Source organism: Poecilia mexicana, unplaced genomic scaffold (assembly GCF_051168715.1).
Source record: "Poecilia mexicana isolate PSO_F unplaced genomic scaffold, ASM5116871v1 scaffold_4, whole genome shotgun sequence".
Classification (NCBI taxonomy): Eukaryota; Metazoa; Chordata; class Actinopteri; order Cyprinodontiformes; family Poeciliidae; genus Poecilia; species Poecilia mexicana.
Window position 1 is genome coordinate 12,786,308 of NW_028263373.1, and position 16,123 is coordinate 12,802,430.

A 16,123-nucleotide genomic window follows, 5' to 3' on the forward strand; every position below is an offset into this window, starting at 1 on the left:
CATCGCACGGCACAATGCTGCTGCTCACAGCTTGAGGAGGTGTTGATGGATTAGACATCTGGAGTTGGCTGACAAGGAGAGAAAATGAGGGAGAGCTGTACAGTGAAGAAAAGAGGAAAAACCAAAAAAAAAGAAAAAAAAGAAGGAGACTGAGGAGGGGGGGGGGGGGGATGGATAAAAAGAGACGCGTTCTGGAAAGGTTTAGTGAGGCAGCACGCAGGAAGGAAGTCGATGGAAAATAACCAGGCAGGGAAAAGGGAGAGAGCTGCAGGGGAGGAAGGAGAAGACAGAGGAGCTGAGCAGATAGGCTGAAGAGGGAAATGTGTGAAAAAGAAGCGAGACTTGGGGAAAGCCAGCTGTTCCCAATCCTATTCTCTCACAAGCAGGATTTCCATGCTGTTGCTCAAGGATACAGCCGCATATCCAGCATATTTGTCTGATTTTCACCTTATTTGATGACTTGTGTCTCTGCCTGTCAGGGGTAATGAAAGTACTAGAAGGTAAAGCTGCTTCAGTCAGCAGCAGTAGTAACAGGATTGATGATGTATCACAACCGGAAAGGAGAAGATATGGTGGAAACTCACCGGAAAAAAAAAAAATTATAATAATTAATGGAATCATTTGTATGAAGCATTAGTTTCTTTGTTGTCTAATACAACAGGATATACAACAACCTAAGAAATCAATGTTTTTCTTTTGCATTCAGACATGTTTTCATTCTGAATAATGCTGAAAATAAACAACAAAGTGAGTCTTTTGTTGTTATCCTGAGATGTCTTTTCAAAGTAGAGCCACCTGTGTTTTTTTTCTTCAGGGCTAAGTTTCCTATACCTTCCCCTGCAAACAACTGACTGAGGCATGAAGTGTTTCCTCTCTGGGGTTCAAAGCAGCTAAATCTTTTCCTAACAATGATAATCCCCAAGGCAAGGAGGAAAATAAAGTCTCATTTTCCTCCCTGTGGATCTAATGATCCACAGCCGTTTCCAATCACAGAACACACACACACTCACAAGATCAGTACATTTAAAACTTTGGTTTTAACATATTGATCACTCATTAAAATCCTGTATCATAGTCTGTGTTTGCTGTCCTCTCCAGGTGTCGTATGCACGGCCCAGCTCAGCCTCCATCCGTGACGCCAACCTGTATGTGAGCGGCCTGCCCAAGACCATGACCCAGAAGGAGCTGGAGCAGCTTTTCTCCCAGTACGGACGCATCATCACCTCCCGTATCCTTGTCGACCAGGTCACAGGTATCCATGGGGCAGCGCCTCTTTTATCCTAACTATATGACTCCATCACACACACACACACACACGCACACGCACGCACGCACACACACACACACACACACACACACACACATTCTGAATTAACCAGTCAGTATGAAACTGGCAACCTCTTATTGATCTGACCTACAGGTCAGTTTATTTGTTTTTTGTGACTTTTTTTTTTTTTTATATAAAAATGCTGTGATTTCACAATAAAAAAAATTGAAAAAAGCTTTGTTTGATACAATCAGAAATAATTTTTACTTTATGTGTGTAGCATCTTTGGGAAAATAAAGCAAAGCATCTTGCAGCAAAATCAGACATGTTGCAGTTTCACTACTCAATCTGCACAAATTCTGTAGTTAACAAGAATATTAAAATTTTCTGAAGAAGCACATCCCACTATTGGGTTTGTGATAAATGTTCTCTCCTGTGTCGCACAGATGTTCAGAAGGCATCGAACGCCGATGTGACTGTCTGAAGAGAAATTACATAATTTCCACGTTGTGCAATACTTCTACCAAATGAACATTAAAAACAGATACTTACAGAGATAATGCGCCCACAAAGCTTCTTCACATTAGACACATAATGATGCGATTGGAAAAATGTATTGTCCAAAGCCAATTCCCAAGCTGTTGAAGTTTTTGTTTTATCAGACTTTGAATTGTCTTTTATTTCTATATAGAAACATAATAGCAAAAGCCCTGAGACCCAAACTTTTAGAACCGAACAATGTTGGTGGCAGACGACAGTCCTGGATACGCTGTACTTGTTTTGCAAAAGTGAAGAGGTTTCTCTAACTAAGATAACATCCTTGCCATATTGTAACCTAAAACTACAGTCAACTCTCATATCTGTGAACGCCTTTCGCATCAGAAGTGGGAAGATGTTTTTTTCCAGAGTCACACAGAGGAATCCGTAACGGATGACAAGACCAGATTGTAGGATGAACACAATTTTTCCGTGTATACATAATCTATAAATATCTTTTATTCGTCTGATAACAGTAGGCATTTGATCAATAAAAGGTTACTCAATATTTACTTAACACAAATATTTATCTTTTACAAAATTGAGCTCAGCACTTTAACTTTGACTTCAGTTAAAAAAAAAGAAAGAAAAAGAAAGAATACGTGGGTCCTCATCTTGGTGCAAATCCACATTCTGTATCATTCTCTCTTTTTTAACTGTAAGCTGACACTTCTTTCTTTATTTCTCACTTTATTTTTTGTTTACTGGTACAGATCCTGCTCTGTACCGCTCAGCTGAAAGATTGTACGAGGTTGCTTATATAACTTCCGGCTTTAAAAATATACTTTTAATAGAAGCAGCAATTCTGGATTTTGGTGCAGAAGTACATCTTCGTGCCTGTTGGATTTGAAACTTTCCTGCTAGTCGCCGTTCAAGGATATACAATGTGACCCATGGGCCATAAAATGCTCATATCTGCCCACTGAGCTACTTAGTTTTGGTGTTTTGTTGTGTGTAATAGAAAAATGGCCCCTAACTTGTTACACCCAAAGCACTAAAGAAATTTGTTTGATACCTAACCACACGTCTTCTATTTAGTAGTAATAATCTTCAGTTGACTTATTTTGCTCGAGCTTAGCCTAGCTTATGCGTTTTCAGTTTTTTCATCCGTTTTTTCATATTTTTTTGTATGTACATACAAACACCATCGCTCTACTTTCACGTACTGCATGTGTCCATGCTTACATGCATTCATATTTAAATGCCCGTACTTCACTCCCTATAAAATACACACATGTACCCATATACAGATATAGTAAGGACTGATGGGGGAATGTGATTATGCAAACTTTGGCACTTCATAAAGCCACAGCTTTACTTGGGATACTGAAGCCCTCTGCAGATGGTGTGATGCAGTCTAATTCCTGGCAACAATTAGACCGATTCAGATGGAAGTTGCTGGCAAAATTGGGCAAAACAACTCACTTCCTCATCAGTAAATATCAAATATTTTCACAATTTACTTTCAGTAATGTTGTTCTGAGTAGGAACCTCTTTCAAATGGGTCTTAAGATGGTTTAGAGAGTAGCTTGTTAGAAGACGGAGGTCTCGCGCAAAAGTGATCCCAAAGTTTTAGGAATGCCCTTGAATACGATTAATGCCGAGGTTTTCCCAATAGTTTTCCATGTGGCATAGCTGTGGTGCCATTCGGTTTCACTATATCAAGCTAATAAATACATTTCTTCATCTGAATTCTTAAACATCCCCAATCTTTCACCAACAGAAGGTTTTTTTTTTAATCTATGAGGAAAGCATAGTAAATCCAATTTTTCCCCACCTCTAGTGCTGCTAGTGATTAGCTAGTCAGTCAATGAGTGACCTTAGCCTGCAAAATTAGTCTTTGTGGAAAACACGAGTATCTGTTGAGGACAAACTACAAAACCGGCACCCCCCATTTACACGCCGCACTACATCCAAAACACATAAATGAGTCACATCAGCCCATTGTGCTGCGGAGGAACCCCTCCAGCATGTCTCTTAGATCAATTTCAGTGGTTGTATGTCTGCCTACAGGCTCCAACCTGCTCCAGCGTTATGCGCAATGTGTACTGATGAAGCAGAAAAAGGAGCAACATGCTGTAAGCCACACTCATTTGCCTAAGCGGTATAAATCACTGCTGGCAGTGAAGTGTACGCCTGTCCTCTGCACACAGAGCAGGGGGAAGAGAAGACGAGGAGAAAGAAGAGAGGGAAAAAAAATTGAGAGAGGGTGTCGACGAGCAGAGTTATGGGAGCAACAGGAAGTGAGGGGATGGAGGATGGAAACAAAGAGCCGGGGATGATAGAAGTGGGGAAACATTTTTAAATACATTTAGTTGACTTGAGGTAAAATCCCCTATCCCTCTATTTTCAACAGATGCTACCGTCTTACCACTGCCAAACTATGGCGTATTTTACAGTTATAAGCACATTTACATCCCTTTTTTTTTTTTTTTTTTTGTAGCTTTGAAGGTGCAGGTCACGCTCCATGAATACACCAGCTCAGCTCAAGGACTCCTGGTTACACAAAGTCAAGGTTTTTCAAGCATTCATTTCATTTATAGCTCACAAGAGGTTCAATAATTCATTGTGTTCATTCTTGACTGTGTTCGAGTGAAGAGGCTTCACATGTCCGTCTAAAACGCTGCAATATTTAATTCACACAGTGAGCATAATATGAACACTCAGTTCAAAAAGAGAGAGCTCATCAGAAGAAACCAACAAAAAAAATTAAAAAAACGTTTCACTTGCAGGTTCTTTTCACATGCTGACATTTTACAGTCAGGATGTTTTTTTTTTAAAATTATTATTATTTTTATTTTTTTTATAAGAAACCAAATCCATTAACATTTAAGCATCGATTCCAGTTGGTGTCCACCCACATCTAACATCCGAATACTTCCTCAGTGAACGCAGCCTACCTACTGCAATGCCTTAAGTTTAAGACGTGCGTCCGTGTGTGGTTTTGCTTAATTTTGTTTGACACCGGGAGGAATGCACCAGCAAAGAAAATGATTCAAGAGAGAAAAAAAAATCTAAATTATAGTCAGGGATATAAAAGTGCTCAGTGATCCAATTTTAAAAGCATGCTAATCTGTGTGGAGGTTATATTTATTGGCATAATTTATCAAATGGAAAAATGCATTTAACCTCTTTAAGACTTTATATTTGTGCAAAGCTTTTAGGAACTTGGCAATGCTAGTGGACTCCTATTAATATTCCTACAGCGTTAAAGAATCATCTTAAATTTTTAAGCATCTACATTTTTAAATATATTTAAAATACATATTTTTCTTGTTTTTCAATTGCTTCTTTCTTTGTTTTTATTTATTTATTTATATATTTGCTGTATCTTTCTTGTAATCCTGGCTGAGGTGTTCAGTTTTTTTTTTATACTGTGAGAAAACTGCAAAGTCCAGCATTCAATCAAACCTCATTTTTGTTGAAAGGTCTTTGTGATCCCAACTACACTAAACACGAGTTTAGTGTAGTTGGGTTAGGTATCTAAAATCAAAACTGTCACGTTACTCATAATAACATAGAATATATATGATGTAGTAATGTGGCGTTCTTACTCAACTGTAGGTTCGATTACAAATATATTTATATGGGAAGAAAGTGGATCCTGGGTTTTTATTTGCTTGAATGCATGTGTCTACGGCACTGAAATGCAAGACGGGCTTTCAATAATAAGAATGGTTATAGAGGAAATTTTAGTTTTTTTGTTTTTGTTTTTGTTTTTTTTACTCTCACTCCACCTGTTGAATAGTTTTAGAACAGCAACAGCAAACTAAAAATGTTGTGAGCAGCCACCAAATATTGAGATGTTTCCACTCAACTTGGAAAGAAAGAGGCGTAGCCCCCTGTAAACTGCTTTGGGACTCCAATTTGGACGGCTTGTGCTGAGAAGTGAAGCTTCATAAAGGCAGATGAAATATCCCATCCCTCTCTCTGTTCATGTCACCTCATGCCGTCCAGTCCTGTCCGTCACTGGCGACAACACAATCCTGACGTTAGCATGTGCCGTTGGTCAGAACTGCTGCAGAGCAGGAGATGTTTTCCGGCATACTAATAGCCTCACCTACAGTCACTGGTGACCTAACTACCACCCAATCCACCTGCCTCAGAAGTGAAACACACACTCGCCGCACATGCACACGCACGCACAAACGAAGATAATGTGAGAGAGAGGGATGTTCTGCTAGGTGCCCCCAGAGGGCCGCGGATCAGCAGGAGAAATGTTAATGATTAATTAGATGTTAGAGTTGCTGGTGATTAAAAACACGGAGGATCTTTGAGCGGCCCTGAGAGTAGTATGCTGGCATCATTGACTCATCTTTTTCTTCTCTCTGATACTGTGGAGACAGAAGAAACACACCCACCCACACACTCACTGCCATTAAGAGAGAAATGGGCTGCAAATTAATACTCTCCTGCGACTGCCAAAAATGTAAGCACTGAATAAGAAAGAGAGGAATAAAGGAAAACAGAGGAAAAGGGAGTCGATGGCATGTTTTGTCCTCGTCGTCAGTTTGTTTTGGGGCTCGGGTAATTGTGCCCAAAATGACCCGATGCCCACGTCGCCATTCTGACTATTTTATAGAAGTCTCTTGAGAAGACAAAAGTAATTAAAACTTTATTCTCTCTGGCATGTTTCTGCATATTTTTTTGAATAAGTGAATCTAATTTGGGTTTGGTTTTAACACTTCCTATGAAAGATACACAGTTGACTGATGTGGGAGACTTCAGAATGGATTGATGCACCGACGGAAATAAAACCGAAAGCAACGCTACAGAGCATTGTTGAAGTATGGGGGTGCTCTCCAGTGACCATTGGCAGATGGGCTGATGATCCGCGGCTCCTGCTCTGCTAAATTGGGAACACAGAGTCTGTTCTCTAAATGACCTCCTCATCAACAGGATGCACCCTGCAGTCATTCTTCTGTTCGCAAACACCAGAAGCATCTTAAAGAGCATCACTCTTAGCATCTTTCACAGTCAGAGGCATGCCGAAAACAAAATCCACTAAAACTGCCAAATTGCCCTTGAGACTCAGGGAGCGAGTGCAACATTGACTTGACAAGAGAATCTCTTCATCTTTTCCTTACCCTCCCTCTTTCTCTTCCTCCGAGTATTGATTGCCTCTGAATGGATAAGCATATTTTTTTCACTCTCTCCTTTATCGGCGCAAATAGTGCCAGATTCCCTCCCCTGTCTGTCTCTCTAACCTTCAGGGAGGCAGTCAGGCAGTGATTTAGTGTTCTTCCAGCTGGTGTAGGCAAGCCTCAATTTGAAACAGACAAAATATAAGCGGCAGCCTCCGATCAATAGCGGACTGTTCGCAGTTCTTCCTCCCGGACCTGTATGCACGCAGAGGTCAGTGCTTACCTGATCAATGGCTGCAAATATAATCGATTTGCAGACGTGGCTTCTGCAAACGACAGCTCTAATGTGAAACTAAATTGCTGCTCAGTTTGTGTAAGGATTGACTGCGAAAAGGCTGAAACCACATTCTTTTTTGTAAGAGAGGGAAGGTGTTAATGGGAAGGTTTCCCATGGAAACAAGTTGTAAGCATCCGTACTAAAATCCAGCTCACAGTGATCATTGCCAGTGCCGCTAATAGATGTAGTTTGTTTCAAATACTTGTTATAGTCACCTTGGTACTAAATTAGCTTACACCTCCACAAATGAACAGCAGAAAATTTGCAAAAAAAAAGGAAAAAAAAGGGAGTATCAATATTTGTAAATCATTTACAAATGATCTGACTCAGATATGAATGAAAAAGCTGCTTTAAAGCAAAATGTTAAATAATCTGTTTAAGAAGTTATACATTTTATTCTATTTTTTTATTTTTACATTGGGTTTGGTCCTGAAGTATTTTGTTTAGGGACAGTTTATCTCTATTAATAAATAATAAATGATTATAGACATCCACAGGACAAACCCTTTTACTGCAATCACTTTAAAGTTTATTAAACACAAAATCTGTGATTAAGCTGTAAATTCTGAGCACTTAAAGAACACATTCATTGTTTAAGTGCAATTAATTTGTGAATAAAATGATGCAAAATGCAAATATTAAGAAAATCTTATGATTTATTTATGCACTTTGCCAAATTCGGACTTTTTTTTCTTTCCAATCCTCCTTTATATATGTAGACTTCTTTCCAGAATCTATCTGTAGTAAATTGTCCTAAAAGTATTGTATCGCAATATGATTAACCGGAATTGAATGTCATTACACCTGAAGCTTGTTCCAAGTGCTGTGCACACGGGGACATTGTCTACACGCTCTCTGGTTTACTCGCTTCCTTGGGTTTTCAAGCAATCCGCGTCTGGATTTTGTGGTTGTGAGTCAGATATAAAATGATTTCTGAGAGACTATTATCACTCTCATGTAGTAGTTTTTCTCCTCTTTCTCAGTTTGAATAATGACACCACTCCGTCTGGCCAAGTATCCGAGAACAAAGCGGTCAAGGTAGAATGAGTGGAGAGGTCCCTTCCATCTCTGCTGTTTTTTCTCCTTTAATCATTGGAGCGGATGTCATCTCTGCAATAAGCTAACACACACATACCAAAAAAAAAAGAAAACTCATACTGCTATGTGTATCAGTTCTTACATATGCACACACCAGACAGATGGTTGGAGCTGTGCTCTGACAGAGGCTAAAGCACAGGGCACCTCCACTCTTCAAAGTCTCTTCTCCTCTCCTCGCGTTGCTTTTTCAAATGCCATCTGTACCCAGGCTCACTAATGTTACTTAAAACAAGGACATTGCAGTTTTTCTGCCTCTAATTAGAAGCCAGCAGGAAGAGGGTCTCTTTTTTTGCTCTGCCATATTATAAAATGCTCTAGAAAGGTACATTTAATTATTTATTACAGTTGGCACGCCGTAGTTTCTTACATAGAAGATAAAAGTCCTTAAACGGAGGAGCAGAATACCCCCTAAAAACAACAATATTTCAGCTGTAGACACACGTATTGATGCTCGTTTCTGTCTTCTTAATTGTGTGGCCCTGATGACAAGGATAGAGTTCACTAGATGGATGAAGGTCTGTGTGTGTTTGAAAAGGGAAACAGAAAGCGTGCGTATTTCATTACCTGGCAGCCAGGTTTCTCACCTCTCCTTTTTTTTTTTTTCCGGTGCTCTCAGAGGAGCAGTCATTTCTCTTTGTCAGTCAGTCACTGTTTGGGGAAATGATAGTGGGTTTTAGAGAAATAGTGGCTTTGTTTGGGAAGGAGCGAGCAAGAATAGCACAGCTTCCTTTCATCATCATCCTTTTTTCTGTCACCTCTTTACATTCTCCTCTGTCACCTTCTCTCTCCTTTTGTCCTTTCCTTCCTTTACTCCCCGTCTCCACTTTTTTGCGCTCTCTCCCTTTTTTCTTCTCAGCCTTGCCTTTCCCCACCCCGGTACTCACTCCTCGTCTCCCCCCTCTTCTCTCCTCCCGCTTCCCCTTGCCCTAGTCTGAGGTGGCGTGTTATTAGTAAGGCAGACAATGTGCCTGTCGGTGTGTGTTATGGAGCGATAAGCACAGGTAGAGAGAGTTACGTAAGCTCCTGTTGATTACTGTGGAGGAAAGGGAGGCTAGAAAAAGAGTGAGAAGGGGGGAGAAAGTGAGTGAGAAAGACAGACTGCTGTACTTTAGTAAGTACATTGTGCTCTAATGTCAGCGGTACGGCTGGCAGGTGCTTGATAAGTAGAGCCAGGCTTCTGGGGCTGCTTGAAAGGACAGTCACAGGATTTGGCTTCTTAGATTCCTAGTTTGTTTATGTTGTTGTGTTTAATAGGAGGAAAATAAACTAATATGGCATGACAAGGGTATATAAAAAAAAAAAAAACTAAACACAGGGCAGGACAAACTGAATATTGTAAGCTGTGTTTGTTTTTTTTTGTTTTTTTAATCCAAAGCAGCTCAGTGATTACAACGTGAGCTTGATTTGGTTTTAGTCAAAGTCCTAAACAAAACAATCAGATCTAATCCTAGATGCTGCAGTATGTTTCCAAGGCTCTAGACTTCCATTATTGTCCAAAATTAATTTGAGTTTACTAAAGTGATGTGCATTTTGTACAAACATCATTTTGTAATCCAAGTTTGAAGCTAACTAAATAAACTCTTTGAATGCCTTGTTTTCTGCCTCCAGCATTGCATTGGTATATTGTTGCGATATAGCCTATTTTACCAAATAAACTATTGAATGACTAAAATGTTAAGGCGTCAGATACGGCTATAGTGCAAAGTAATTTCTTCCAAGTTGTGTTTGATATATAGACCAGTTTCATAACAATTGAAAATGGTGTATATGGCAGCTATGAAAAGTCACCATGTGTCTGAAAAATATATAAATATCCAGCCTTTAACATGTAAACCCCCATTTCTAGCTGCTTTACTCTGTTTTGAAAATGCACACCGTGTATATTTTACCCTATTAGAAATAAACAAATCTTCATTTATGTTCAAAGAACAATTATACAAAAATATTAACTTTCAATTAATTAATGTGTTTTTTTTTATTCCTCTGATGACTTAATATTTGTCCATCCATGTGTTCACATTGTCTTCTTCAGCATTCTCTGAGTCAGACGATTTTTGACATTGTTTTAATGTTATATGAAATCATGCTCTGAATCTACATTTTAAATATTTGCTGTCAAGCCTAAACATATGACGGTCCAACGTCCTTCTGAATGAGCAGAACCTTACTTACTTATTGTCCATCTTTCCATTTTGGGCATTACAGTAAATGCATTCATTTCAAGTCTGTAACTTAAATATAGTAAAACATATTCTATAAATTTAGATGCAGCTAATTTAACTTCATTAGGTAACTGACCTCTTGACCTTTGATATGTTGTGGATGGCAGAAATAAGGAGCAGAATGATGGCTAACTGGGGCATATATACTAATAGAGGCAGTGTGTACTTTCCTTTGAGTAAAAACATTATTTGCTAATACGAGGATGGGGACAAATTACCCAGCAATCAACCAAAGATATTAAGGAAGAGTGCAAAATTTGTTTTGCCTCACAAATAAACTAAAGTAAATCAGACTGATGGCTCTAAATGCATTATTAGTTTGCAGAGAGTCCCTCAAACAGCCTCAGATCAGTTCTTCTGAGCATCAATGCTTGCCGTTTGGCATTGCTCCTTTACAGAGCTCCTCAGGTAGTCTTATCATATCAAGCCTTCTTCCTGCTGATCTCTTGGATTAGTCTGTAATTTGCCTGCTCATTTTAGGCAGCGTTCTCCTCCCCCTCCGCTTCCTGGAATTATAGTTTTCAAAATTTCTATCATTAGGGGAAATGACAACCTCTGAGCCATCAGTTTCTCTGAAAATGGCACGGTTTGTTGAAAATTTGGCTCAAGCTATGCATGTTTGCAATATTTTCAGTTTAAATGGGTTCAGCAGCACAAAGGCAAGTTTCCCTTGGAAATGTTTGGCAAACAACGCAACGCCCTGAACCTTGAGCTGATCTCGACAATTGTTTGTTTTTCTTCACGACAAACTGATTTTGTTTTAAACCTGAATTTCAGTAGAGTCAAATTATTTTCAACCTCCAACATCGAGTTGCTGGAGAGCGACGATGAAACATTACAAGGACAATTGGGATTGGCCTGTTTCCAGCAAAAATGAATGAAAAAGGACAGTTTAAAAGATACCAACTCTAAGGTTCTGAATTAACCTGACATGTTATAGTACAACTGATGTGTAACACGAGTACTAGATAGAAAAGGGGCTCATCGAGATGGTGAGAAGCTTGAAAAAGTACAAAGTTCAACATGTTGTGGGTTTAGAAGTTTATAATGCAAAGTCTTCAAATGCCATGCATTCTCCTTTTTATTTATTCATGTATTTTGGATAAAGGAAGGGTTTGGAGAATAACATGGTTTTCATATGCATTTTCACAATTAAAAATTTGAAAAGTGTGGCAGGCATTCGTTTTCAGCTCCCCTGACTCTAAAGAATCGCTCTTTACTGTACTGGCAGGTCCAGGTTTTGAGTCTTACAACATGTTTTCTTTCCAGATTTAGCTCCTTCTTCCCTTTTTCACCCAATTTCTACCAGGTTTCTTGTGCCTGCTGACAAAAACCATCACAGCATGCAGCCACCGCATGTGATTCACCATATGGGGTTGCTTCTTTTGTGGATAACCCACTTGCTTTTTTTCCAGAAAAGTGAAATGTGTGTAATGGGTGACTAATTGTAGTCTTGTCAAAAATTCTTCCTCCTAATAGGTGGATCTGCAGCTCCTCCAGAGTAACCATGGGTTTCTTGGCTGCTTCTTTGATTACTGTTCTCCCTTCAAGGCCCGTTTGCAGTTTTTTTCAGACTTTTGTCTTTATGGATGATTCAGAAAACGTTTGGGTTAGTTTTTCATAATCTAATGATGCTGTGAAACCTGTTCCTTGGTCTTTATGATGCTGTTTCTTTACTAATGTTCATTAACAAACCTATGTGAACTTCACAGAACAGCTGTATTTATACCGAGATGAAATTACAGACAGATGGATTCCAGTTATTCATCAGGCGTCTTTTGAAGGCATTTGCTTGTACTGGATGTTTTTCAGAGACATCAATATACATGGCTATGCTTTTCAGATTTTATTTGTAGAACAATTTGAAAAACGTGCTTCTTTTTCCTTCCACTTACAACCATGCACAACCTCATGTGTTTCAGATGGCAGTAAGCAACAAGGGAATACACTCAGTTTAGATTGCAGTTGGTTATGGAAACTTTAGCTATTTTTGTTTTATTGCTTTCTGACTAAGGAAGGTAGCAGCTCAAAAACAAAAAAACTTTAGTTGAAAGGCAGTCCTACAACAAAAACACAAACGTTTCTGAAGTTTTAACAAGATGAAACATGTCTAAGTTTCCGAAGATTTGAAGAGTTTTGTGGGTTACTTTCCATGCAGAGTGCCCAACATGCCTGAACGTCTTAATAAAAAATGACGAGTTAGACCTTTTCTCCTTGTTGTGTAAAAGTATATCACCGTGCATCCAAGACCTTTGGATCTTTAAGTCGTACATCGTACATTAGGGTAAATGTTCCTAATTAACATTTATCATTATTCATGCTGTAGGATGCCCTTTTTCCAAAGCTAAGCAAGGAAATGCAAAAGAGACATGATCAGGTATGTGAGTGGACACTCAATGTGGAGCAAAAATCCTGGTTTATTATCCACTTTGGCTCTCTCGCCTCCTGTTGCAGGTCAATGGTTCACATGTGGATCTATGTCACATAAGATGGATACAATTGTGTGCTTTTTTTTTTGTACAACCTTAAGCGTAAGTGCTCTCTGTTCACACTTCATGCTTAGCAGCATTTTTCTTCAAGCCGCAACATAATTGCGTGCGTTCCTGTGTGTGTTTGCGCCGGGCCTTCATCTGTATGCCAAGCATTTATCTGGAGGGCCTCCAGTGAGAACCAGCTTAGGAGGAGCTCAAGGCCAAACAAGTGTGAGGATTAAAGGACGATACAGAGTCCTCTCTTCTTTCTCATCGCAGTGGAGGAAGAATATGAGCAGCGCTCTCTGCTCCTTTAACTAACACTGAGGTGCCCTTGAGCAAGGTTCTTGGAGTGTCCCAGTGTCTTGTAGCAAAATACTTTTGTGAAATTGTGCTGATTCCAATTATAAGGGAGAAACGTGCTGCTGGGGGAAGTATTTAGTGCTTAGGAGAAATCTAATAATCTACAAATGGCCATTACAAGAACAGTAAATGGCTGCCGCCCAAACGGAGCTCTAGAGAGACAGCAATGCCCCTAATTTTACCTCACACTCTGCTCACACTCGCCAAAAACTGTAATAAATAAATGAATCAGTTGGATCAGCAGTGGTAGTTGTTTGCACTGTGCAGATCCCATTAGAATAGTTATTTTCTGCTTGTGACAACCTAATTAAAATGTACAGGTACAGAGCTGGCACAAAAGGTAAAAAAAAAAAAAAGGGAGGGGAAATTGTGAAAGCCTGTCAGAGGAGAAGGAACCAGAATCTTTAAATGTGGGAAAGAAACAAAAATAATTTGCAGTGGAAAGCTAATGAAACTGTCAAACAGGTGAAATTAAAATACTTTGGCTCAGCTCTCGTGAGATCTGTGACTGAAATCCAAAGCTGGATTTGTTGACTTTAAAAAAAAAAAGAAATCTCAAAGATTAGTGCTCATCTGAAAGGTATTCAGAACAACAAGAAATTATGTTCAAATAAATGAACAAAGCGAATCGACAGAGCTGTTTTATATGCACTGATATAAGCTGGCCAATATTATTATTTTTTTAAATCACAATCAGAGTTTATCATAAAACCAAACCACTTAAAGAAAAGCATCAGGACGGCATTTCTAAACATCAGTTTATGAAATGTTGCTAACTTCCATCACAGAGATAAACAAGACAAATAACTATTAATATACACACGTAAGGACAGTTAAGGTTGACCAATGTATGCATGGAGAACATGCAAATTCAGTCCAGACAGACCGTGGCCAGGATTCAGATTGAGAACCTTCGTTGCCACTAAATGTCGGTAAATAATGCACACTGATCTTTTAATACAAAACCGTTACTTTACCCGAAATATCATAAAATTTTCTTATATCGTGTCTTTAAAAAGCAAATCGAAAACCAGAGGACGACTTATTACTATTTGCAGCAGTAGAGTGGAAACAGGATAAGACATATTTAATTAATGACTTGCTTTCAAAGAGCGTATTTTTATGATGCAGCTTGGCTGGAAATTAAATAACCTTGTGATGCCTGCGCCCCGCTGAGGAAACGAGAACAAAAGAGAGTGAGATGGTCAAGGTGCTTCTCTGAATAAGAATTCATGGGAGCTAGTGCCATGAGACAAGCCAACAGGAAGTGTATATAAAAAAGAAATAGGGAGCGGGATGGCATGTACAAAAATGTGGAATAACAATAAGGAGAGCTTTTTAAGTGTGAGAAAGAGGCAGTACACAATGATGCCTCAAACACAACATTGGCTTCTTTCTTACTGCCTTTCTTTTATTCAGCTTCAGTCACACAGGCATGTCTGTGTGCACACAGTATTATGTAAATAGTCTCTTCGGCAGAGTGCTGCTGTCACTGAGCGAGCATCCTCTGGGCCATCCAGGCAGCCTCATTAAAACGAGGCACAGCATCCATTAATAGATACCAGTGTGCATGTACACATATGCACACACACACACACACACACACACACACACACACATCCATACGTAGACAGTCAATAAAACACACAAAGCATTCACAGACACCAATAAAGGACCTCCTGGGAAGCACATCTCTAAATGTTCCTCTTAGGTGGCAGTCAAAAAAGTGTCGCCAAGGAAACGGCTTAAATGTCACTGAGAGCAATGCTACAAAGAGTGTGTGGTGACCGAGACTGCAGACAGTAGAAGAAAAGAGTGGACAATGCAGCTTTAAACTAAGGAATTAGTCTACAGTGCGGGTTATTCTTATGCTAAATGACTTCTTGAGGGGAGCAGGTCTTTATAAGAGCCAGACTTTTATTTATAGGATATAGAGTTCTTATAAAAACCATGGTATGGTATTTGTGAAATCTTTCACATTAAAAGTTACCAGTTGCTTCTTATTTCCAAAAAAATAAAAAATAAAATAAATCTGTTTTTGCGACATTCAGGAAGAAATCCATTTATTTCCTAGATATTTCCCTACTTCAAAATGTTGAAAACATTGAAACATTTTGCTTTTAATTATGAAATGGAGATACCGGCTCTTGACACAAGACCAACTTTAAACCATTTTCTTTTTTTAAAGCACAACGCAAACAGAAATAAATGAATTAATAAAGTATAAAAACACAGCCAAAACTTTAAGTTTGGCCTCATAAGTATGTTAAAAGCAAATACTTTATTCATATTTAAATTAAAGAATGGTATAAAAAACGCTCATCTCTATCGTACATGGAAAATTACATTGGAGACAAAACCGACTGTCCTAATTGAGAGAAGATTTGAAGGGTTAGGATTTTTTTTTTAATTAATGTCCAAAAAAAACATGGTTATAGTTTGCTTTGCTTGTTTTTTGTTGGAATATTGAAGAACAATATGATCTGTCACCTGATGCCGAAACAGCATCCTAGTGTGGTTTTGGCTCAGAGATGCACCGTGAATACAGAGCAGAAATGTGCTGCAAGCATATTTGAAGATGAGCAATTTGTCCTGATATCTACAGGATAAACATCAAGCATAAAAGGGCTGAACAGGCAAATTAGCACAAAACGGAATTAGCAGAAAAAATAATGTTAAGCATGAAGTGCTCCTAACTGGCTAGTGGCTATGCTATCAAGTAGATTTGTCTACAGTCACTTCAT

At 38.9% G+C, this 16,123-nt stretch overlaps 1 protein-coding gene across 1 annotated transcript in view; it reads left to right on the plus strand.

Moving 5' to 3' along the window:
• The first annotated feature begins 908 nt into the window (after positions 1-908).
• The window catches only part of LOC106930526 (ELAV like neuron-specific RNA binding protein 4), a 29,193-nt gene continuing 13,978 nt past the window's right edge, over positions 909-16,123 (plus strand). Inside the window, exons 1-2 of the mRNA XM_088005254.1 lie at positions 909-923; positions 1,099-1,252. Of these exons, the coding sequence (XP_087861380.1) occupies positions 909-923; positions 1,099-1,252 (169 nt within the window). The remainder of the gene's footprint in view (positions 924-1,098; positions 1,253-16,123) is intronic.